Raw genomic sequence first — 24,570 nt, forward strand, 5'->3', positions numbered from 1 at the left:
GAGTGAAGCCTGAAAGTGACAGCTCGGATCAGGTGTACAGGTTGAACCTGAGACGTCCTTACCTGTCAGGGGGGGGGGGGGGGGCAGGCAACCCCCGCACACATACTCGCTGACAGGCGGGCATCCATGCTGACTGATGGTCCGCTGATAGATTCTGTCAACAGGCGGGTCTAAAGGGGAGAGACAGGAGAACAGAGGTCTGACGTCTTTACAGGTCTGTCAGGTCTGTTTCCTAACGAAGAGTCCTGGAGCAAGATGATGGAAGCTGAGCTGTCCATTAAAAAAAACAGAACATCAGACTAGGACTGTTTTGGTACTTGTATATTCTAAAATGCCATATTCCAAAGTATTTTTTATTGTGACACTATTTGTGTTTGTTTAGTTCTATATTCGGGGCGTCAGTAGCTCGGCCTGTTAGGACTCAGTTTGGAAACTGGAGGGTCTGCCGGTTCAAGTCCTGGTGCTGACCTAATCTGGAAATTGGTCTGGTAGCTGGAGAGGTGCCTGAGCGTCGCTGAGGTGCCCTTGAGCACCAAACAGCCCCGCCCCCCATCAGTCCAGGGAGCGCTCGCTGTTGGCAACTCCCTCATTCTGGTGCATGTCCATATGGATCCTGTTTGTGCAACAAAAACATGTCTCATGAACAGAATGTACAAATTAATAAAGTATATCTACTTCTTCTTCTTTATATGTATGCCCATAGAGATGAGATTTTTGTATTCCTACTGAAGAAGAGTCACTAAAAAATATACAACTTCGGTCAATATTTTCAGAAGACCAGCTGTAACTTATGGTGTTTTCACAGCAAAAACATTTTAAGGTTAAGCTGCATAACTTTGACACAGCATGTCAGGTTGTTGAAGGTTTTATGCAAAGGCCTATATCTATTTTTTAAAGGCGTTATTTGCATATGGAGCTGCAAAATGTGTGGATGTTGACTCCTGTATATCTTAAAAGGATGCATTGCATAATGCTGCCTGCATTGCATTCCGTTTTGCACATTTTTGCTGATGTGATTCTTTTTTCATTCATTCTTTTTTTATTTCACCACAGATTTTGAGTGAACTATCTTTTCATCTGTCACGTTCAGAGCGGGGTAAATACAATAAGTTAGTTTTCCTTTTAGTTTGACACCTATCTGTTTAAATTACACACAAAATACTGCAGCAGGTAATCTGTATTTTTTTTTAAATTCCTCAGTGAGCGACAGCAGCTTTGTCTCAGCTCCGCACTCTATCCACCTCATTTTCACACTTGGGGTTAGGGTTAGCTTGACCTCCTCACAGTCATTCATCATGATTTAATTGAATCCAAACCATTCACGTCCTCTCAGGCTTACACAGTGATTGTAATTGTCACAAATAATGTGTCACTTGTTCTTGTTGATGTCAGTCAGATAATTTTAATTTGTCAGAGGTCACTGATGAATAGAAGTAGAAGTAGGATAAATAGAAAGCAGAGCCTCATAAACGTGAGGTTTGACGTACAGTTTTTAATGAACACATTTGCAAATAGTAGTAGGCCTACTTTTAGTTTTGACCTTTAAAAAGAGAACAACAATTCAGCACTTAAAGCTTTTTCCCTGTTTGGAGTGGGCGAGTAATGTTGACACGCTCCTTCTTCAGCCCGGTGTACAGAAGCTGTCAGATGTAATGCGCCTGCGCAATTGCTGCGCTCTCACATGCACACACAAACACACACGTCTCCGTCAATGTGAGCAGGTTAGTGTTCGAAATCATCCGGGAGAGCGTGAATTTAAAAAGGAGTTAAAGCCCTTAAATTACAGTGATTTGGGTTTGAAATCGACTTTTGTTGGAAAGTTCTGGTCGGATTTACAGTTGATTTCGGGACACTTTGCGCTCAAAAAACAAACAGGAGCTCTCGTTCAATTCTGTGGATTACATCTGGGATGATGTCTATGAATAGAACACATCTCTGAATGACAAACAAGCTCTTAAAAAGAAGCACATAAAGAGGAGCGACAGCGAATCAGGTAAACCAAACGTCTGCAGATTTACGCGTGTTTCTCCTGCTTAAAAAATAAACTTTGAGCTTCTCAGAAATAAATATCTGATCGACTTTTACGCTTTTTGGCAGAAGTTTACGCCATGAACCAAACGGCTGGAGCCACAAATGCGTATCGCAGATGCTCCAAGGGGGGAAAGGTAAGAAAGGACCAAAGAAGTTTAGATTCGCATTGCACGGGCTGATTTGTTGCGTAAAAGGCATTGCGCAGCTCATTGGGCAGCGTGGAAGAGACACTGGACGTTTGCAAGCTCTGGGAAATCGTTTGAGTGATGATTTTAAGCATGTTGGGGTTTTACGCATCTGTGCGCCTGTGAATGCAGCAATGGGTAATATCTGTTGGCCGAAATTATAATTTTGTTTAAGCAAATGACGGAAGTGCAAACATGCACACTCATGCTAAAAGCCTTTTGAGTAAGAATGGTCAGTTTAGCAGGATAAATCCCATTTCTTGGGAGTTTTTTCCCTCTTCAAAGGAATAGAACATTTTGCCAAAACAGGTGCCAAACAAGGGTAAACATTTTAGTTGCCAGTTTTTTTCAACGACTGCACACTTTTAGGTAAGATTATTCAGATTGGGGAGCAAGAAAATCATATTTCTGCAAGTTTCTTTCCCCCCTCAAAGCAAATTAAAACTGCATAAAACATATGCTCACATGGGTGATTTTCGGTTGTGGCTACTTTTCAAGAACATTGGAAGTTATTGGGCAAGATATTCCAGTTTGGGTTTGTTGAGAAATGCTCATTTTGCAAGGATTTTTCAGAAAAATATGGACACACTGGTGCTCAAACTTGCACATTTATTTTCCATCCTATTGTAGTTTCCTGCTCCAATGTCTTCATCCATAAATGAAATTCATCTGATCCACAGTCTGTTCCAATATGATGACACTGTTCAACACTGTTTTAGCAAGCCTGTGACCCATATTACACTGCCGCCGCTGCTGCTGCTGCTGTGTGGATGTGTAGTCAACAGGGAGAAGAGGGGGGGAGAGGGGTGTGAGGCTGACACAGTGAAAGTCGAGGTGGGATGAAAGGGAGGACGGGGGAGAAAGGCTGGAGAATGTGGGAGGGAAAAAAAGAAAAGAAGACTGTGTGATGCAGTCTATCCAGTGAAACCATTAGAGGAGAAGCTGAGGCTCTGGTGTGTGCGTCTGAGTGAATGTTTGTGTGTGTGTGTGCGGGGGCTGCCGTCGATCCCAACACATCTGGCTCTGTCAACAAGCCCGATCAGCAGAGATGAAGTACGAGAGTTTATTTATCACCAGCAGCTATGATACAGTGAATGTCCTCAGCACATTTCCTGTTGTTTACTAATATGGATTTTTCAGAGACAAATATTTGGAGATGATATGCATGGACTGAAGAGGAGCTTGTTCCCTCACTGAGGTGTTTAGAATGATCTGCTAAATGAGTCCTGAAAGGCGTGGACAGGAAATTAAAACAAACTGTTGCACGGCGTCGGTTAGCACTTCTGTTTAAATTGATACCGACAGTTGTTTTCTTCTCAGTGTGACATGAAAGTTCACACATGGGAATCCAGAGACTTGACTAAATGAGACTCTTATTAACGTCAGTGCTCGTTAACTTGTCCGGCCTCAGGACCCACCACCAACTCCTTCATTAAGAAATAGCAAACTAGGGACGCTTGTGGCCCCATGTATGGAGGCTGTAGTCCTCCAAGCGGGCGGCCCAGGTTCGAATCCGACCTGTGGCTACTTTCCCCACATGTCATTCCCTACTCTCTTTCTCCCTGATTTCTGACTCTATCCACTGTCCTGTCTCTCCAATAAAGACTCAAAAATGCCCAAAAAATAATCTTGAAAAAAAAAAGAAATAGCAAATTAAACGTCTGAACATTTTCAGCCAATCAGATTTATTGATTTATTGACCTTTGGGTCCTGATCCACCTCTTGAAAACCACAGATTTGTAGCACGTAGCAGTCATGCAAAATACTTGTTTAGTTGTGTTTTTAAATACAACCTCTTTACCTACTTTATGATAGCATTTTGAGTTTCAACCAGGGATAGCGGGTGGGTTGAAGATTTCCTGCAATTGCCAGAGGATAAAAGTTTTTAAAAAGTACCAGAAATTAAAGGATAAATGGCATAAATAGAGAACAAACCATATGACATATTTTTGTAGGCCAACCCTGAAGTAGCATCTCCACGGGGTCTAACCAGAATCCTCCTATGGGATGTTTTCATTGGATTTTGGTTCATTGCAGAAAATAATCAAACGTGTGGCAAACACACGTTTCTGAAGCGTAGGCGTTTTGTTCAGCAGGATAATCTTCACAGATGAACGCCATGTTTATGATGTTTGAAGCGTTAATGTGGCCGACTGAAGTAAAAAGCTAACGTTATGCTACAAGCTAACTACACCACGGTCGGATGATTGTGACGTCACTAGCGTTACGCTTCAGACGATCTCCGATAAACTAATCCACGTATCTTAATAAATAGTTTACTAACATAATATTCACCTTAACCTAAAGATTAAACCTACAGGAGACATCTCCGACTAGTGAGAGAGTTCCCGCCCTCTGTGTCCGGCGTGATGACGTTTAATGTCCCCGACAACCGCTGTAGTCACATTTAGCCACTTGTTAGCAACCGCCTTTTTAAAGACGCGTAAAAACTTCAAACTTCACAAGTGGGGGTATTACCTAACGTAGTTTATGTGGTGTAACAAAACACCAACATCTCTTCAGCTTGTGTTAACCACAGACCTTATTTCAGGCGTCTAACCACAAACCCATTCAAAATCCCTGTTGACTTTTAGACGTCAGACCCCATGGCGCTCAAATGCTAACTCACTTCAGGGTTTTAGTATTGTTTGCAAACAACAGTTAATTATATTGTATGAGGTATAAGATAACCTCCAGTTTAAAAATAATTCAGATGAGCACATTTGAAGCACTGAAGGTCTACTTTAGCTCCTCCCACAGGCCTGTAAGGTTTTTACATGAGACCAAAAGGTAGTGAACTCCTGCCGTCGACCCCACGGCTTATTTTAGATCCTGTACACACGGTTGACTTGCAGCTGCTACGCTTCATATCTGTGCTGTCCTCTGTCTGTGTTTATGTTGCTGAGGCTGATATGGTGGTGTATCCGTTAATATTTGAAGTTCTCTCGCTCACTGCTTGTTCTAATTCTGTGCCGTTTTTATCTCCTCTTAAACATCCACAGTGAGAGAGGGAAAAAAAAAAATAGATTCAGACCGAACCACCTCTCCAGTCTCCCGACAGCGCCGTCTGTTTTATTATCAGTCCCTCGACCACTTTGAGCCGCCAGCAGGATTTGTCTACCATTTCAAACTGTTTTGGTTCTGTTGTTTATGCCCGTTCTAAGCTTCAGCGCTGCAGAGAGTTTCTCTTTGATGACTCCTCTGTCTCTCGGGGGAGTTTTCTATTTTCAGTCATGTTGACAGTCCAAACACCACAGAGACTTATCATGGCGGATTAATGGCACTCTGATTAGGTCTGTATGTGTTCTGCAGGCCTCCCTGCAGGATGAGCTACACATGGTCATGGTCATCAGCTCCTGACAGGCTGTGACAGGTTTATAAACACCTGAAATGAAAAGAGAGAAAGTGTGTGTTGGGTTTGAAGATGGTTTTAGGAGCTATACAAATTCCATCTGTTGCAAATTCCGCTGCAGTTCCTTGTATTTTAAATGAAAACTGACATGTTACCAGTCGTCGTTCTGTGGTGTATTTTTGTCGTTCCCACAGCTAACCAGGTGGATGATGGAGTGCAGCTTTGAAGGGCTTTCAATGCAGACGGATGTTCCAGTTATCTGTAACACCAACAGTGATGTCCGTCTTATCACAGATCAGCAGCTTTTTCATGGCTCAGGGTAAATACAAGACACAGTTTGTCCACTGTCTGCAAGCCTACAAAGCCCAGCATGCAGTGCGGCGAGATCCTTGATCTTCTTCTGGGACACTTTTTTTTTTTTTTTTACTCCCTGCTGTGCTCATCTTTTTTTTCGGACATTATCGCTCCGTCTACCTGCACATACACACTACAGGGAGGTAATAATCCCTCTCTGGGGTCCAACATCAAAGGCCTTCTGGGAAACGTAGGCAAACATTATTAGCTGTTGCAGAGATAAGGTGATTTAAAGTGATGTGTCCTTCTATGAGCCGGCTCTTTTATGTGAGCGATCGACGCCGGCTCTCGTTTGAGAGCAGGTTTCCTCCTGTTCCCATCTTTGGTGTTATTTAATATGCAACAAAGTGAAAAGATGATCTTTTAGTATAATTACAATGAATAATTTCAGTAAAATACATGATAACAATCATAGGGCGAAACCTTCATCAATTTGGCTGATTTATTAAAAGCCAAAATGATACAAAATGAAGAGCGATAAGGGAGTACTTATTGCTGAGCTGAGTGAAATGATCTGGATCACTAAAAACAAGCTGGAAATCCCCTCACTGGTTTGAAATCAACACAAGGTACTTGCTGCCCTAATGAAAGGATAAGACTCCCCTCATCCCAATTATGCCCCTAATCTGCTGATACGTTATATAACCACAAACAAAACAGCATTGCAACCTTCAAAAGACCCAAGCTTCATTTATGGAAGCCAGTCAGGTAGTGGCAATATTGATACTTCTCCTACACCACATGGCCTTCATCAGTTCCCTCCAACCCAACTGTTACACTGATGGGCAGGACAGAGCCAGGACTTCACTGGGGCTGTCAAGTGGGAGCCTCCCTTTCACTGATTAGTCCCACGACAGCTCAGGAAGGCTGGACAAGTGAGTCCCTCATCCGCCTCCGTGCCAGCTCTCACCGCCCGCCACACACAGAACTTCTGTATCTACTTCACCACATGTGGGAGTTGTCCTCCCACCACAGTGATTTAAATGAAAGAAAGGTAAAATGTCATCTCAAAATATCTTTAAAAAAAAAAAAAAGCAGATATCTGTCAGGACATCAAAGATACATCTGTTAATTAACAAGTCAATGGAGCATGACTGTGACACTGTTTGATCTGAGTCATTTCTTTAAAGTGAAAATACCAAATAGTGTCTGGTTTAAGCTTGTGTCAGTACTCTCTTATTTTGTGCAGCACTGTCATGAATACTTGCGCACTTAATGATATTGATGATGACCATGATGATGATGATGATGATAGTTTTGTTGATAATGAAGATGACGATATTGTGGATGGTTTTGATGCTCTGATTAGAACAGCTGTCTTTGCCTCTGTGCACCTCCTGTCAGCACCAGTGTGTCCCATCAGACTTTAGGCTGCTTAAGTGTTTTCACTTAATGACGTTGTTTCCTCCTCCCTAGATCCTTGCTTGTGTTGTACCTACTCTCTGATGTACGTCCCCTTTGGATAAAAGCGTTTGCTTAATTGATTGTAGAATTTGACATCAATGTAAACTGAATCTGAACCCTAACTGCTTCAAAAGACGACATGTTGTGCCTAAGCTTGTTAAGTCAGTATGATGTCCTCCCAGATAATAATCTGCACAGTACTAATTCATAAAAAATAACTTGTTCTAGTTTTAAAGCACTGATAACTAGTGTATGGTTTGACTGGCACATTGTGTTCTCACATCAGCAAGATTACATGTTAACACCTGCTGAATAATTTAAGATTATATAAGAAATCAATATAATGCTTTGCAGTAGATAAAGTTGACATTAAAAGCATCCCACTCACAAGAAGACAGCTAGTGACCCGAGGGAATCTCACCATGCAGCAGTTTTAACCAAAGCTGTTTTTGCCTTATTGCATCAAAAAAAACAAAAAAAAAACGTTTTTTTGTTTTTTTTCAAATATTTGATGCTTTTGATACTCCTCTGATGTCCCTTACATTTCAACTGGTCACGTTTCTTTATTGGTTCTTTTGCACACCCGACAGAGGAGGGGGAACTGTTGAGTTCCAACTTTGCCAGGATGAAAATAATGTGTGTTTACAAGACGTCCACTAGAGGGCAGTGTGGTACTAGAATACTAATGCTTGTTAGGGAGACATGCTCTGTTTTAGCAGGATATATTCTTTCATGTATCATTCTTGCAGCAGTTATTTCTTGTTTTAAAGTAAACATTGTACAACCATCTTCCAATGATAACACATTTTTTTTCCCATAAAGATTAGACTTTAGTTTTTTTCCCAGCTGTTAATGAATCTGGTCTTTCGTAGCTTGTATGATTCCCATTGCTTTGATTAAGATTTATTCAGAGCTTAAGTCTTTTTTTTTCTCCTCACGCTGCTTTTCTTTTTCTTTTGTCTCGTCTCGGTCACAGCGGGCCGCTCTGATTACCTCGGCCCTTGACAGCCCTGCAAGTCCTGCGTACGCACACTAAATCCAAATTAGCTCAACCAGTTTCCCGACCATTTGCAACTTTGCTCATCTCTGCATCTGCAAAGCCCCAGCAAATCCCCCCCAACTCTCCTAAATTATATAGTTTCATAATGAGAATATTAAAGTTTAATTTGTTGGAGACACAGGCAAGAAACACAAGTAAATTGATGCTTCCATGCTATGAATATTTATAAGCTGCTGCTGCTGCCCAAATATGAATTGATCATCGACTGAATGTGTCAGCTGAAAGAATCTCACTTTTGTCTTGTTTAATAAATTCCCTGAGGTTTTTCATTATCTATTTTATTATGACATGGCTTTGTGTGTGTGTGTGTTTTTTATTAATCTAAAACTCATTTATTCTGCTGTTAATGAGCTTACATCAGAATACAAATCACTGATGCAGAGTACACTACATCTAAACGGATATATCATGCAGCATAGGAGCTAAGCTGAAAGGTATTTGGATTGAGGGTTGACTTCTTAATTACCACAGCTTTGTTGGCCAACAGCAGCCTGAACGTGCCAAGTATTGATCCCTGCTCTCATCACACTGCGGGCCCATTGTAATGCACGCTTATCACTCTGACTCCCCTCACTGGAGTCTATGGAAATGATCATTGATTTTCTCTCTTCTTCTTCTTTTTTTTTTTTTTTTGCACACTTTGTAAAATGGCAGATTGCCTATCTCAATCATCTCTGCACTTAAAATCTCTGAACTCCTGCTCATTAGCGCCTGTAATCTTTTTCTCATGCCGATGACTCTTTAGGACCGGGGGCCCCGCCATCAATCAAACTGCACCCACTACAGGTATCAGAACTCACATCCTTACTTTAAGTAGAAAGAGGCACTTAACGGACTCCTGTAAATGTAAAAAAAATACTGGAAAACCTTCTTTATTGAAATAAAAATGATAATAACACAGCTTGTAAAATGGAATTACAATATAAAAGTTTAGATTGACCAACTGAAGGGACGTTTCTATGGCTGATTCTGTGCAAAACGTACCAAACATTGTGTCATGAACTCTTAAACTTTAATCATTGCACCTTCAAATCATATCAAATAACAGGTTGAAGAGTCTTTATTTTAAATGCAGGTTTATGACCCAATGTGGGAGAAAAGCTGTTAAAAAATCAATCAATCAATCTTTACAAAGCGCAGCCACCAGCCTGGTCTGCGCCGCCATGGGGGGAATTTTCAACCGCCTCAGGTAATGTAGAGAGGGTGATGGTGGCGGCTGAACTGGAGATCATGATATGGCATGTCTCAGTATTTTATACTAGTATACCCATCCCACCTGTATACAGTTCACAAACTATTTTTTAGAGGAAACATTTGATATTAAAGGAGCCTCTTAAACTGCAAATTTCACCGTGAGGATATTAGATTTTGTGTTGTTTTGGTTTTTTCACCCCCCTGTGGACAAAGCGGTTCATCGTATCTCTTTCCTTATTTTGTCCTGAATATGTGTAAGTAGAGTTTTCTGAAGAATCATTGCACCCTTGTTTCTTTAAACAGCCAACCATATCACTCGGGGCTCAGTTGGTAGAGTCGGTCGCCTCTCAACCGGAAGGTTGGGGGTTGGGTCCCCAGCTCCTGCGGCTCCTTGGGCAAGACACTTAACTCTGAATTGTGTTCAGTGTTGTGTTGTAAAAGTGCTTTGAGTAGTCAGAAGACTAGAAAAGTGCTTTATAAGCTCAAGTCCATTTACCATTTACTAACTGTTGTGTAAAATACAAAAAGACTTTTCCTTCAGAATCTTTGTCTTTTACCTGAACCGCAGCGGCGTTTACAAGAATAAAAATAACCATATAGAACTAATCAATCTTTCCACTGATGGTTCACTTTTGTAGGTCATATAAAGGCATACATACCTATTTCAGTTTATTTCATAACCAGCAAAAAATTCCTCACAGGATATTTATGATGAGTATATGGATACCTGAAAACTCTTCTTGGGCATAGTGTCAGAGGATTTATACTTCCTCGCCTTCCACCTCCGCCTGCAGCATATTTGTAGCTCTGCAGTGCTTCATCTTTGCATCCACGAGCGTTGTGATCGAGACTGTCTTGACTCTGTGTCTGGTGAAAAAACAAATCCACCTTGCACCTCTCTGTGTATTTGCATGAGAACTTGTTTAGAGAGTACACAATGAAATTACATTCAGAGCCAAGTCTGAGAGGTCTATCCCTGAGGAATGAATAATGCAACACGCACACCCACAAACACACACACAGAATAGATTTTCTCACTTTTTACACCAGTAGGTCGAGTGTTTATTTTGTTAAATGTGTTGCAGAAAGCTAATTCTGCTGTAGTGGCATTTCTGTACCCACCAGTTTGTGGAGTGAATCATTAGGTGCTGCAGTCGGGCTCCCCCGCTTGCAGGAGCTCACAGTACACAAAGGGAATCCTTCAGGAAACAGGAGCTTAATAACAGTATTTTAAATAACATGCAAAGCTTATACATGGACTGAAGTGGAAATTTTCTGCTGGTGTACCTCGCTGTTACTCTGTGTTTTCCCCGAGTTGATTGACACCTCGGGGAGTGTAATTGCATGAGTCACAGAGACCTCCCTCGCCCTTTGAGTGAGCGGTTGGCTCGGCAAAACGCTCGGGTCACGACAGCCCATCTGGTGGCATATCACACGCAGTCAACAAGGCCCCGTGAGACTTATGGTAGCACAACAGCAAACAGCCGCTGATTCCTTGCAGATAGACTCTCCAGCCATCTCTAAGATCCCACACGTACAGTATCCGCCGCGGAAAGGGACTCTGTAGCCACCAAAACTGACTGACCTCTCTGTAAACCAAAGCACGTGATGCTGTCAGAGCATGAGAACATACTCCCCTATGTGACATTATTCTGTACAAATGATGCTACATGAGTGATACAGATGATTCTAATACAGATATCAGTATCACAAATGTCTACGATGCTGCCAAACATTCACTTTTGGTGTATGAGTATGCTAGTGTTGATCGATTTTTTTTAAAGCCCTTAAAATAGGTCATAGGTAATAGGGAAGTTTCATTTTAGCCAGTACACGTCTCTAGCTCCAGAGAGACTGTACTAAAAATAGGCTTAATCTCAGAGTCGTCACCCATTGATTGCTAAAGACTGGTTATGAACCACGATGCAGGTGGTAGCCATATTGGAAATGCAATGCCAACCTTACTTTTGATCAATCTAGAAACAGGCAGAGAGGTGGAGCTGAGGCGTTTATTAAGCCTCCTCGCCAACAGCTACAACCTGAGGGTTAATACAATCTAAATTCAATCTAAAGACATCACTCTAAAAGTAACCTCTAACCTCATGGTTTCATCTAGCACCCCCTTTTGTCCTTGGCTTGTATCAGAAAATCAGGCCAGAATCAAGAAATATAAACAAAAGATGTGAGCTGAGTAACCGAAACAACGGTGAGACAATTTCCTCCTTTGTCACTTTTTGTAGCTTTACAGTGAAAGTGAAGATCGAGCTGAGAAAAGAACGTATGTGAAGCTGCAATCCAGTTTCCTGAGCGAAGTCATTTCCTCTGTAGACGTTTTTGAACCAGGCTGTAATCAAGTTTATTTCTTCTGTTAAAATGGGCGTGTTTCACATTGGACCTTCTAGGGATTCTTTGGCTTCTACAGCCGCAAGTCCTGAAGTGGAAACTCAAAGAACTGCAGTTTTTTGCTCTTCCAAATTGGCTTCATTTTTCCAACTCTGCAGGCTGCTGCTTGGTTGGTAGTCCGTATCTATAAGGGGGGGAAAAAAAGGAATCGGAATTTTTCTAAATGCAAATGAGCACTCTAAACAAAGAGGTTTAAGTAGAGTATCACAATCTGCTGACGTGCTTGAGCTAAATGCTCAAGTACTGGTTGAAGTTTGCCCTCTGCTGGATTAAAGGTCCAGTGATCTGCATTGCAACAGCCACACAAGCAGAGTGGGGCATAATGAGGCATCTAAAATGCATTAAATCAATAGTTTCCTAATGGCTGGATGGAAATGAAGGTTTTTTTTTTATTATGTAGTGTTAAGGCTGTTGGACTTTTTATGCTTCAATGAATTCTGTTTTCAGGAAGATTGTCTGGACTGTGATGGCAAAAAAAAAAAATGATTGGAACTGTTTATGAGCTGCAGTTCGCTTCCCTAAGTGGCCATTTAGCATCACTGTGCTCCCTAACAGAGTCACAGCGGGGACTTTCCTCCTCATCACGTAAAACCAGCAGGACGTCCGTTACCTTAAATAAACCATTGCTTTATTCGCCCCATCCCCCCACCCCCTTTACTGCTTTAACTTTGCCATGAAAGGGAATTATCAATAAGAACAAAGATCCTTTGGGCTCTTGTTGAATATAGCGTTAGCGTGTTTGATCCTGTTGTTGGGCTCGACTGTGCTTTTGCTCAGAAAAGGAAAATCAAGATGAAAAAGAAAGAGCACGTTCTGCTTTTTCCACTCACACTGTTTATCCTCGTCTATCATTAACACACACAGCAGCACTCAGGGTATACAGTACTTATGTGTCTTGGTAAGATATCAGAGAAATGTGTACAAATAGTCGTACCTCTTCATCTATTCATTCAGCCTGTTTTCTCCATGCCGCATGCTGCAGACAGTTATCAAAAGTAGAAATATGGAAAGATTTGATATAGACTAAGCATTCTGCAATAGCAATATAGGCTCAAATAAAGGCAAATAAACTCGCTCGTATTTATTCTAAAAAAAACTGACCGGATATGTCTTTTGTATGAATATGTAAGACTTGAAGAATATGGGACTTAATGACCTGTCAAAAGCGACAGTTACACATCGTGACAGACATTTAAAACAATTATTCCATCTTCCGGAAAGTGTCGCTCTGTAAACACATCGACATGTCATCATGTCAGTGTATTGGTTGTCACTGAATGGGTAGTGAAAGAAAGTTATAGAAACTTGGAGAGAAATTTCCAGAATTAAGGGTTTTTAAGTGGACAGAAAATCTATCTATATATATCTATATGTTTTGTAACTCATTTTTCTGTAGCTACAATATAGATGGGTTGACATTTTTTTTAATTGAACTCTGTAAATCATTCTGTCTTAGTTCTGACCACTCCAGAACTTTTCTCATATATAGAAAATCAGGTCTGGACATGTTTTGAACAGAGTTATACCAATTTTGAAGTGCAAAAAGCTGTCTTTTTCATGGTCCAGTTCAACTGATTTGACAATTTGCATTGTGGGATACTGTATCTCAAATAGCAGGACAATGTAAGTCAAATGTGTGGGTGGATTTCTCCTATAACCTTAAAGTTTGGCAGCTAAATCACAGCATTTCTGCCCATGAGATCCATAACTCTGCCTTTAGTTTATTAAGCAAAAGCACTTCCCGGGCTAAACTCATCTTAGTGAAATGTGTGGGCTGGTTTCATGAGGCTACTGAAAGTAATCCAGTGTGTCCAGACACTAGATCAAGGACATTTTCCTCTGAAACAAAAAGTCTTTGCTGCTTTTAAAAGGCCTTGTTTCAAGACGTTTTAGAATTAAGTAAATGTTGAATGTCTTGGCTTTGTAATTTAAAAAGAAAATCCATAAAGGCCTCCTGAGAGACGTGGCATTTAGAGATCATTTGTGTTATTTCAATTGCTAGAATGGCTGGTTTATTGTTATTGATCAAAGTGACTTTTACAGTATAGGTAGAAGAAATGAAACCATTTGATATTGTTCCATTGAAGCTATTTCTGCTCTTTGCTTTGGAGTTCTGAGAGCCTCAAGTATCCTCTTCAAGGACCAGAAGGGCTCTTCACAAAGCTGGAAGACCTTTCCACACTTACCCATTACACCGAACCATTTTTGTTGATGCCATAATTCCTCCTCGTCCTCATTATCATCATAAGAGAATATCTAGGTCTTTAAAATATGCTTTATATCCCCCCCTCCAAAGCTCAGCCTTCCAGCAGTAAGCTCTTGGAAGACCTTGTGTTAGCTCCTGGTTCCTCATGCGTTGCCTCTGCACACTGAAGTATACCGAACAACAAAGAATCCTTCTGGTCAAATCCTTTAATTAGAGCCACCTCACTTCATTTCAGATGAAAGCATATTAGCTTTGTACATGCTTTGAATGTGATCGGCTGAAGCCTTGCATGTTTGGAACCCTCCAATTTTAAGGTGTGGTGCACACTGAAGGGGCTTAGTTTTCTGGTTCAAATTAACGGAGCACCCTTGTGCTTTGGCGTTTTTTTTATTTGGCTCCATCAAAAGACTCTTTTTAGTCAACAGCGTCTTTTTCCAAAAACACTTCGATGGAATGTGTGTGTTTGTTACTATATTAGATAAACTATCAGTAGGAATTGTGTTAAAAGAGATTTGTTGTCAGCATATGTGCTTAAATTGGCACTTTAATAGTGCAGGGATTTTCATTACCCCCTTTAAAAGTGAATTGAAACCCCTTTGTATTTGCTGCACATAATCATTTGAACCTAGGCAGCCATTTAGCCCTATTTGGTCTGATTGCTTGGCACTCTGCTGGCTCGGCCCTGACTTTTATATATATATTGTTTTCTGAGCTCTGTCCTTGTCTGGCTGCAGTTCCAATCTGCAGCCTTTATTGAAATGTATTGCACGGCCCTGCCACGGCCCATTTTCATACAACCAGCAGAGGCGATTTTATTGACTTATTGCAAAAAGCTGGAGTATAACTGATCTTGCAGGCTTCATCTGTCGCCGCGTCTCTTGCAGTTAAAAAGAGATGATTTGTGGTGTTAAGTCCCATGGTGCTCTACATCGCCCTAAAACACGATGCTGTTCCCCTTGACAATGAACACTCGCCGCCTGAACATAAACAACGGTTTTATTGTGCTCCAGTCTTCAGGCCGCCAAATCAATGCTTTGTAAATCATCCCGGGGAGGCACGCAAACACAGATCTATTCTGTGAAGCCAAAACATCTACACACACGCTGGCACATTAATACAGGTGGATAAAGAGCAAAAGGGCCAACGCTGTGCACTGTCGGCCAGTAATGATGGGCGGTTTTGTGGTGGAATGACAAGGAATCAGAGGGATAAGGGGACTGTCAGTAAAAGCCGTTAACCATCTTCTCAACTTGATTCAAAACTTGAGCCGTCATTAAAGTTTAACAACAGCGTCACACTTTCTGAAATTCCACTACTGCCCGAGCCTCACCTCGCTGCCTGTTTGTTTTAGTCTCACTTAATGGGATTTTGTGCCTCCAGAGACGCTGCAAATCTAAAATGAGCAGCAGGCTGCGGAAGACGGCAGAAAGTGGGACAGATGTGCAGGTGCAGCGTCTTAAAATCAGCCTGCTCAGCGGTGTTCTTTATGCTAACCTGGTTTAGTGTATGGAGGAATAGACCTGTAGTGCATACAAGTGTGCACTCTGTTGCATGGGTTTCCTCAGAAAGCTGGTGCCTCAGGGATTCATTTTCTTGCATCATTAACTTTTCTCATAATGATAAAGTTAATATATGTCTTTACGAGCGTGTTGGGGCATCAGAGAGCTGTGGTTTAAAAGTTGTAGGCTACCTCTTAAAGTTTAACTTTACCCCTGGGGCTTAGTTATCTCCACCCACAGCATCATTTTGAAAAATGCTGATTTGTGCTGGATGTTTGAGACAGAAGTTGGTAAGTGACACTGAAAAGAGGACTATATTCCTTTTTTTTTTTAATTTAATGGCGTATGGGAACATGTGTGTCAATCTAGGCTTCACTGTTTGTACTGTAAAAAGATGTACATGTTTTTAAAGTGGGTGCTTGTGCTGCATTGGCTGATGTGTTCACCCCAATGACTGTTCATTAATATGGACAACAAGACTGTCTCTTTTCGTTGCACAAAAGTGAAGCCAAAAGACCCCCCCCCCCCCCCCCCCCCCCCCCCCCCGCGAAGAGTGCTGACTTATTGCACTGATGATGTCATTAGGAGCCAAGACATGCTCAGAAGGAAGCTGGTTGGAGGAGCTGCAGAAATGACGCCACGCCCCTTCCACCAACCAAAGTGACCGATAAATTGAAAAGATTGCATAAAACATCCCTCAGGTCAGTACAGTCCACAGCAGAACAGACTGTTGTGTTGGTTTGAAGCAGAGACACGTTCATGGAAAGTTCAGTGTCTGCATTGTTAGTTTTCAAAGCGTTTTCTCTTTTCTCCTTCTCTGCTGTCTGTTATGATGTTACATCAGCTTTTTTCAAATTATTAATTAAAACAAAACAATGTAAGAAACTGTAATCTTATATAAACCAGCTTGATAATAACTATCATGACAGACTCAAGGTTTGACAAAACTGTATTTGACCAGTTTTAGCTTTATAGTTTGACCCATGTCCCATCTATTAACAGGGATTGCAGCAGGGGTCTATTGTTCCCAGTCTTTTCAACCCAAAGCAGAAAAACGAGAATGGTCATACAGCCATTCTTAGAACTCTGACAACGTTTCTCTCGTCCAATCCCGTCCCATAAATTAACATGTTTTATCTCATTTATTTCAGATTTTCAAAGTCGTAGTGTGGGCATGACAGTTCCAAACAAAATTAAATAAATAAACGGACAGACATTTCTATGAAAATTGTATTGCACAGCAACCCCCAGGTATCAGGAATAAATAACTACGATATGCCTGCTTTGACTGTCAATTGAGTTCATTGGAAGAAGATGATAACAACAGTGTGTTACTTTGTGACGTTGACCATTTTGACTTAAGTGCAAAGATGTATTTCCCCTGCTAACTGCCATTTCAGTTTGATGTCATATCCCGGCACTGTCGTCACACATCTGCTGCACACGCTGCACACAGCCACTTTCTTTACATGCACAGCACAGATCCAGTTTTATTGTGTTATTTACCAGACGTTTTCCAATTTCTTTGCTGTGTACACACAGGCAGCGTGTGAAATGTGACACTAATTTGCATGCTGACAACGATTTGTACTGAGATTACACTCAGCTGATTGATGGGCACGCTGTTGCCCCAGAAACCACCTTGGGCAATGTGATATGACTCTCCCGTTATCAGACAGTAAAGCATATTCCTGTAGTTAATCTTCCTAAATGGGCGTACACACAAGATGTCCTGCATCCACAGGCCTTGACTGGTAATGAAAGACAGCCTTTTCCTGAAGCATGTCTGAACGCAGCTCGATCCAAAGCAACACAAATTTCAAAGATGTCAGAAAGGAGGCTTTACTGGCACGTTTCAGTATTCACTGATATAGTTTAAAAACGCACATGTAATAATTTATTATGACGACGTGATACGGAACTGTTGTTTTATTTAAGTGAGTCAATTCTGCAATATATCTCAATGTCGGAGGGGGGAGCTGAAGATGTAATCTGATGCAACACAAGTGAAGCATCATGAAAGGACAGAATATTTAATAGAAAAAGACAAAGAGCTTTGATTGCATAATGAATCATAAAAAAAAAAGAAGAGTGACTACAAAGTCACTCCAAAGACACTTGTCTTTCCAGCCAATCCGGCAATGCCAATAATCATATTTGAGAGGTTATTCAGATATTGGAGGACAACCCCCCCCCCCCCCCAAAGATTGCATCAGAAATGGTTGATCGGCACTCTTCAAATAAAGCTTTCTGAAAGTTGTCTACTTGTTGTTTGTGCAGACAGACTTCACTAAGCATGACTTTTAAAGTTACGTTAGTTATGTTTGTAACTTTTAGGGTTAGGGTTAGGGTAAGAAACTGGGGAGAGAGAGAGGGGAATGACCTATGGTGAAAGGAGGCCATGGGTCAGGACTACATCTTTTGTACATCGGGCGTGTGACCCCTCTATTCCCAATATATAACAGTAAAAATAGTTAGTTTTTGACCTCTGGGAGACTTGCTAGTCACATCGTAAAGTGCTTCACAGAGAACGCTGGTAGATGTTTCCATCCAAGAAATGTTGGTGATACCTGAGCTGGGCATGTCCTGTCTTACTGTAGTGAGCACTGGTCAGCCTTATGCAGATGAGTGTTGATGGCTTTTGTTCTACTTAGGGCCCTTTCTTTAATTAACATGTTGACACCTCAGTGTATCAATGTACCCAGTGGGGAGTACAAGACTTGGCTGTCCTATAGAGGTCGTTGACCTTAATCCCATTATTGGGTCCCATGTATTATTATTGGTTTTCCATTTAAAACCAACCATTTGACAAAAGACAAACATGGATTGTGGGTGGATTCTGCAGATCAGTCAATCACGCCATGGCGCTGTGCGGGCTTGCACGTCCCTGATGGATAAACATGAGCCACTCAGGCACGTGCGAAGGAAGCACCAGATCCACAGAGCCATCAGTCAACCTTAATGCTTGTTAGCATTACTGAGTAGCCAGGTCTAATCGTTTTACAGTCTGTTGACAGAAGAGTGGGACATGCATGTAAATGTTGATGAAGCTGAGATACTAACAGTCCAACAGGAAATGTGTTTACTATCTGTGAGAAGAGACGAGTTGTGTTTTCACACACTCTGACTTTGTGTGATGTGCCTGCGAGGAAGGATTTGAACTGAAGCTGCTGAGAAAGCATAAATATTAATCACCTGATGAAACTTTTGATCAACACTGTAATGGACCGTTGGCTATGCCCCTGTCCTAAAGCAAAAGTCCAATCATAGTTAAAATAAAAACAGTAACTCAGCCTGGCAGGTCAATGAAGTGAATAATCCTCAAAGAGTTTTACCTTTTTAAGCCTTTCCAAAACTAAAAACAGAAGAAGAAAGTGGGACAAATGGGTTAAAACATGTTTATCAACCTTAACATGAGCTACAAGTGTTAGCTTGTCTAGCTAACTAGCTTACTTTCAAAGCAGCCTAAAGCCAAATGTTTTGGACTTTGGCTAAGGTCAATGAACTTGTCATTAGTTTAATTCATAAGCGTGTGGGGTTATATATAACATACAGTCTGTTCATGGTGTAGTATATCACTTTTGTAAAAGGGAAGAATAAAAGACCTATCTGACCTCTCTAAACCAGCACGTTCTTTTATCAAACTGACTGGGTCACATTAGTATCAAATCAATCAAGGAGAGAGTAGTAAACTGTTAAAACTGTGAACTGTTACTTAAAAAAAAAAAAAGTTTGTTTGCCTGCGTAATTTTCCTCTCCTGTACTTTTGCTTTACACTCGCGTTCTCATCCTTTTGAACCGCTCAAGTGTGAGTCGAGAAGCCGCAGCCAGCTGCTGTGCTGCGGGAACTCATCATCCGTCCCCGAGCGGAGCAGAGCAGGTTAAAGTGATGAATCTGATCCAAGTTCCTGACAAACGCCTGCTGTTCAAGGCAACTGTTCCATTAATATTCAGAAGTGCTTACTCGCGCCGTGATGGGGTGGGGGAGGTTTAAAAGACGCCCTTAAGTTGAAAAATAATTACAGCAACTTTTCTGTCTCTTACTTGCAATGTGCTGCTGTGGAGGGATGGACTATAAAGAAGTGCTACAGTTTGCAATTTACTGCATGTCATATTTTATTATGGTGTATTTGGCTGAGTGCATTTGCAGGGCTGTAGAAATCTGAATTTAAGGATTTGAGTGCTTTCCACCTGGAAACATGGTTCAGCATTTGCATAAGATAAAAATCTTAAACTGCTTTCCTATAGATGATCCTAAAACACACATATACCACCAGACATACAGGCATTAATCAAACCAAACACCACATTCGTTTCCGATCTTTGTAGCTGTGTATGTGGAAGTGATACCACTAATAGACCTCCCGCGTGGAGGCTCCCAAGATTAATGTGCGCCGTACATGCCTGTGCGCTACTTTTTTCCCGCTCCTGAATTCATTAGCGATGGTAACGATCTGTCGCGCTGACAGTCTGGGGCGGGGAAGGTCAGCAGAAAAACCTCTTATCTAGATTATGGAGCTCCCCACCAGCAGAGCAGAGAAGTGCACCCGGTGTTTTTGAGAGAAACTCACAGGGAGATGTGAGAGATGCAAATCGTGTTTGTACTGAAAAGTTTCCTTCCTGCCGCTCGGTAATGGCTTCATTTTTCGACGATACCTTTGATCCGCTAACCACTTACCTCTTTTAACCTTCAGCTAAAACCACGAGCCACGTTTAAACTTCTTTCTTTCTTGATCCAATACAATCCGGTTAGAGACATTGCAGCTGTATCAGGAGAGGCTTTCAGTGACAGTCTTCTAGATTCGATTTAGTTTGATGGTGATATTGCGAACAGTAGTTTTATATCTCTCTGAAACAAGTCCAGTATCTCTCAGTCTGTCATTATAACGGTAGACGACAGCAGTGCAGAGGATATCACGGCATCAAGTAATTAAGTTGATAATGAAACCATTGATTTTGTCCTGCAAAGGTCTCGGTTGAGTTTATCGTGCTGGATGACTGCCGTCACCAGAGTGAGGCTTGTTCTTTGGACTCCCTCCACTGGGGATCCAGGCCAATCAATGCTGGATTTTGAGCAAGTTTTAATCACTTTTGTTTTATAAGGCTTCCCACCTTGTCAAAGATTGGCGCATTGGAACTCATCCAGCCCGACAAAACAGAACAGTATATACTCACAAACACACACAAATTGTTATAGTATAGATACTCTACATGAACAATGAGGTTACAAAGACTTCTCTATGGAGTCTTAAAATACAAAAGAGAAATCCTACCTGTATCTTTTCTCCAGCTCCCCCTATCCCATTTTTCTTAACAATGAGTGCTCTTTTGTAAAAAGAGCCTCGAGATAACACTTTTTAAGAATCGTCGCTATACAAATAATGATTGATTGATTCTTCTTAAAGCTCCTGTGAGGAGTTTCTAGCTGGTTATGAAACAGACTGAAATCAGAACTAATGCATCTTTATGATCTACGAAAGCAAAAGAGATCATCAGTGATAAGATTATTTCTGTATAGTTTTTTTTGTTATGTCTATAAACTCTGCAGTAGGGTAGGTGGCAGATGAGATTTATAAACTCTGCAGTAGGGTAGGTGGCAGATGAGATTAACAACAGATTTTCTTTAGATTTTTTAAAGTTAAGATTCACAGATATGTTTGACTGGTTTAAGCAGGATGACATTTTTTTTTAGTAGTTTTTGTTTCTTCAGTCCACACCACTCACACATGTACAGGAGAAAATCAGCAAAAGCTTAAGAGGTGCTGCTTTGTCCACAGGGGCGCCAAACCTAAAGTTCCTCACAGGAGCTTTAAGGTGATGGAAAAATACGACATTTCATACAATCTTCATGTTTAGAATTATCTTTTACATTATTTGGATTTGAAATACGATCGATTTCAGATTATTGTAATGCAGGAGAGTGAACATTACAGATCCTGGTGAAGTACATAATAGACAAACGTTTTGGTAAGATGCCTCGTAAACCCGTGTACAGATAATAAGACTTGCATTCATTGCTTACTGTATGTCAAACTCCAACTTTGCATGTAGTTGTTACACCATTCCTTACCTTGAACATCTGCCGAGTGGATGCGTCCACATACATGCATCACCATGAAAAGCTGGAGTTTGACACTTTGCATTTGGTGAGTTTTGGCTATATAGGTTAAATCTCTCCAGACCACTCCAACATGGCCTTTCCCGCTCTTTATTCTAACCTGTACCACCTTACATGCATGATAATTGAACACATCTGCTCTCCATGCAAGTTAATTGTAAGAATGTGTGTATCAACAGCATGCAGAAAGTAACTCTGGCACAGCAGCAGATTAAAAAGTGTAAAGAGGCAATCTATGTGACGATGTAATAATATAGACAATTATTGAGATTTCAATTTTTTTCCTGCGGCATCTATGTAAATCCGCAGTTCACCCCTGCCAGCAGTGTATTGCAGTTGTCCATATTGGAGGGGGGACAGCAGCTGTCCACACAGCAGCAGATTTTCCCCTCCCTAGCAGAGCACTCGTGCAGCTTCACAGCTTTGGCTGCTGTTTGCTCTCAGACAGTCAGCTGCCTTTTTTTTTTTTGTTGTTGTTGTGTGGAGCTTTACGGTGTTGTAGCACTTACCCGTCTCTGGCCAGACGTTTTCATGAGAGCCTGAACATCAGGCGGCAGCTGTGTGCTTCTGTGCTTGCCAATATTGTTGTTACAGATGTCGCTACACGTTGGACGCACACACCTCTAATGTGATGAGTTCCAACTTGGCATGACGCGTCTTGTCGGGGGATAAGCAACATGCTGTATTTCATATCGATGTAGTGCAGGCCACTTTGTTTGGTCAAGGGGAGTTTACTTGCCATGCTTGTTACATAAACACAAAATATTTCAGATTATTTGAAGAGGGGTTGTGTGAGCTATCAATGTTTGTATGGTAGATGCCAGTTACCATAGCATCTGTTTGGAGAAGGGAACGAGACCAACACTGTAGCTAAGCTATGCCGCCGTGTAGGGGTTTTGTAGCAAAGTGTAAATCATCCTCTAGTCTCCACCACTTTCCTGTCATCATCACTCGTTATTCTTCTCTTTCATTAGTTCTTCTTTTATAAACCGAAGCAAAGGAATGCAGGCAGTTCATGGTTACAAAACTTCACGCTGGATGAAAGAGCTATCTGACGTCAAGGTGAAGCAGTAAAAACATGAAATATTTATCGGATACACCAGTAAAGTCTTTTTTTTTTTTAAAGGAGGGATTTATTAAGTGGTTAAAGTACATCTTTTACAACAGTAATTGGCTCAGCTTTTTGTGTTTATACTCCTGCTGGCGTCTCAAAACAGAGGCCCCGCTGACGGCCATGTAGTGTAGGTTACACAGTACACTGACTATTTATTTAAGCGCCTCACACAACCCCCACTTCAATAGATTCAAACTTTACAGGAGTTATATGCTGCAAGTTAAAAAATTAAGTGTTATCCTTAAAGCGTGCCTCTGACAGTGTGTAGCTCGACGGGGGGAAGTTATGAAGGAAATTGGGATAAAAAAACTGCAGACACAGTAATGAAGAAGCCGAGCCAGCTACCTATTTTCTGTGTTCTCCCTGTGTCAGCAGTCCAGCTGGAGTCGAGGGAGCCCGACGGCCCCATTAGGTTGTTTTGACAGCCTTAATTAATACCAGGCACTTTCAGAGGAGATTTCCATGTGAGACATGCTGTTTGCTCGTCTCTGCTGGAGACACCTTCTTTCTGTCGTTTCGGACACGCAGCTGTCCGGCTGCATCATCAGTGTGTCCGCTTGTTTTTTTTTTTTTAATGCAGTACAGTAAACAGAGAGAGAGAGTCTGAAGATACGCTTTGAGTCTGATATTGATTCATAAAGCTTGAGGGAGAGTGAGAACTGAGGCAGCCTTCATGTTGGAGGCAGATCATACAGCAGGCTCGGGTCTTCAGTGGGTGGTTTTTTTTTGGAATACTGTAAGAAAGAGTGATATTTAAGGTAAAAAAAACACACATCTTAACTGTCTAAATGCAATAACATCTATGTAACCAGTTCCCATTTGTGTCTGTCTCTTTTCTGATTCGTTATTGACGTCAATAATGGAAATCAATAAGCTTTTACCTGGTGCCTAATGAACCTCAGAGTCATTACAATTCTGCGCCTCTATTTTAGCGAGGTAACATCAAATCTGCAGCTTTGAGGATTGAAACAAACGTGTTAACTGCTATCTTCGTGTTTTTGATGATGTGTGTCTTTTGAACCCACTTATTATTTGTCAAAAGCAGGTTGAAAACATGTCAGAGACGGAGTGGTTACATAATGGATGTTCAGTCAAGATGTGGGGCATTCATTTTCTGTCTTATAAATGAGGCTTTATTGTTTTATTTGACGTGTGACGTAAGTTCACATACATGTAGGATTTTAAAAAAAAAGTTGGTGTGTTTAATTGAAAATGTCTTTGAATGTCTCTTTATCCTTGTCGTGATGCGTTTGATGTCTTGTATGAAGCACTTTGAATTGCCTTGTTGCTGAAATGTGCTGTATAAATAGACTTGCTTCGCCTTGCCTAATGTGCCATCTGCTTAGCTGTGATGCTTATGAGCTATATGTGCTGCAGATAATGCTGAGAGTATTTTAAACTATGGAGTCGGAGTCTTATTTAATGGACTATTTAATGAAAACTAAAGCTGAAGCATCCCCTGCATTGTTTTCTGCATGAGTTATTCTCATAATATTTTTTTATAATGACCTAAATGCTACTGCAGAATTCCTTATAGGCCGATATCTGCTGATGCTGTATCGGTCATTTTTGTAGTTGCAGTTAAGGGATCTAATTTTACGTCTTGTATTGACTTGACATGAAACTACACTCATGACGGACCCAACAAAA

The 24,570-nt window shown here is 41.2% G+C and overlaps 1 protein-coding gene across 1 annotated transcript in view; it reads left to right on the plus strand.

The window, feature by feature from the left end:
- The first annotated feature begins 1,717 nt into the window (after positions 1 to 1,717).
- Positions 1,718 to 24,570, plus strand: part of dpp6a (dipeptidyl-peptidase 6a) — a 208,477-nt gene continuing 185,624 nt past the window's right edge. The window contains exons 1-2 of the mRNA XM_061065077.1: positions 1,718 to 1,993; positions 2,098 to 2,165. Coding sequence (XP_060921060.1) covers positions 2,109 to 2,165 — 57 coding nt within the window. The 5' untranslated portion in view covers positions 1,718 to 1,993; positions 2,098 to 2,108. The remainder of the gene's footprint in view (positions 1,994 to 2,097; positions 2,166 to 24,570) is intronic.

This window comes from Labrus mixtus, chromosome 19 (assembly GCF_963584025.1).
Source record: "Labrus mixtus chromosome 19, fLabMix1.1, whole genome shotgun sequence".
Classification (NCBI taxonomy): Eukaryota; Metazoa; Chordata; class Actinopteri; order Labriformes; family Labridae; genus Labrus; species Labrus mixtus.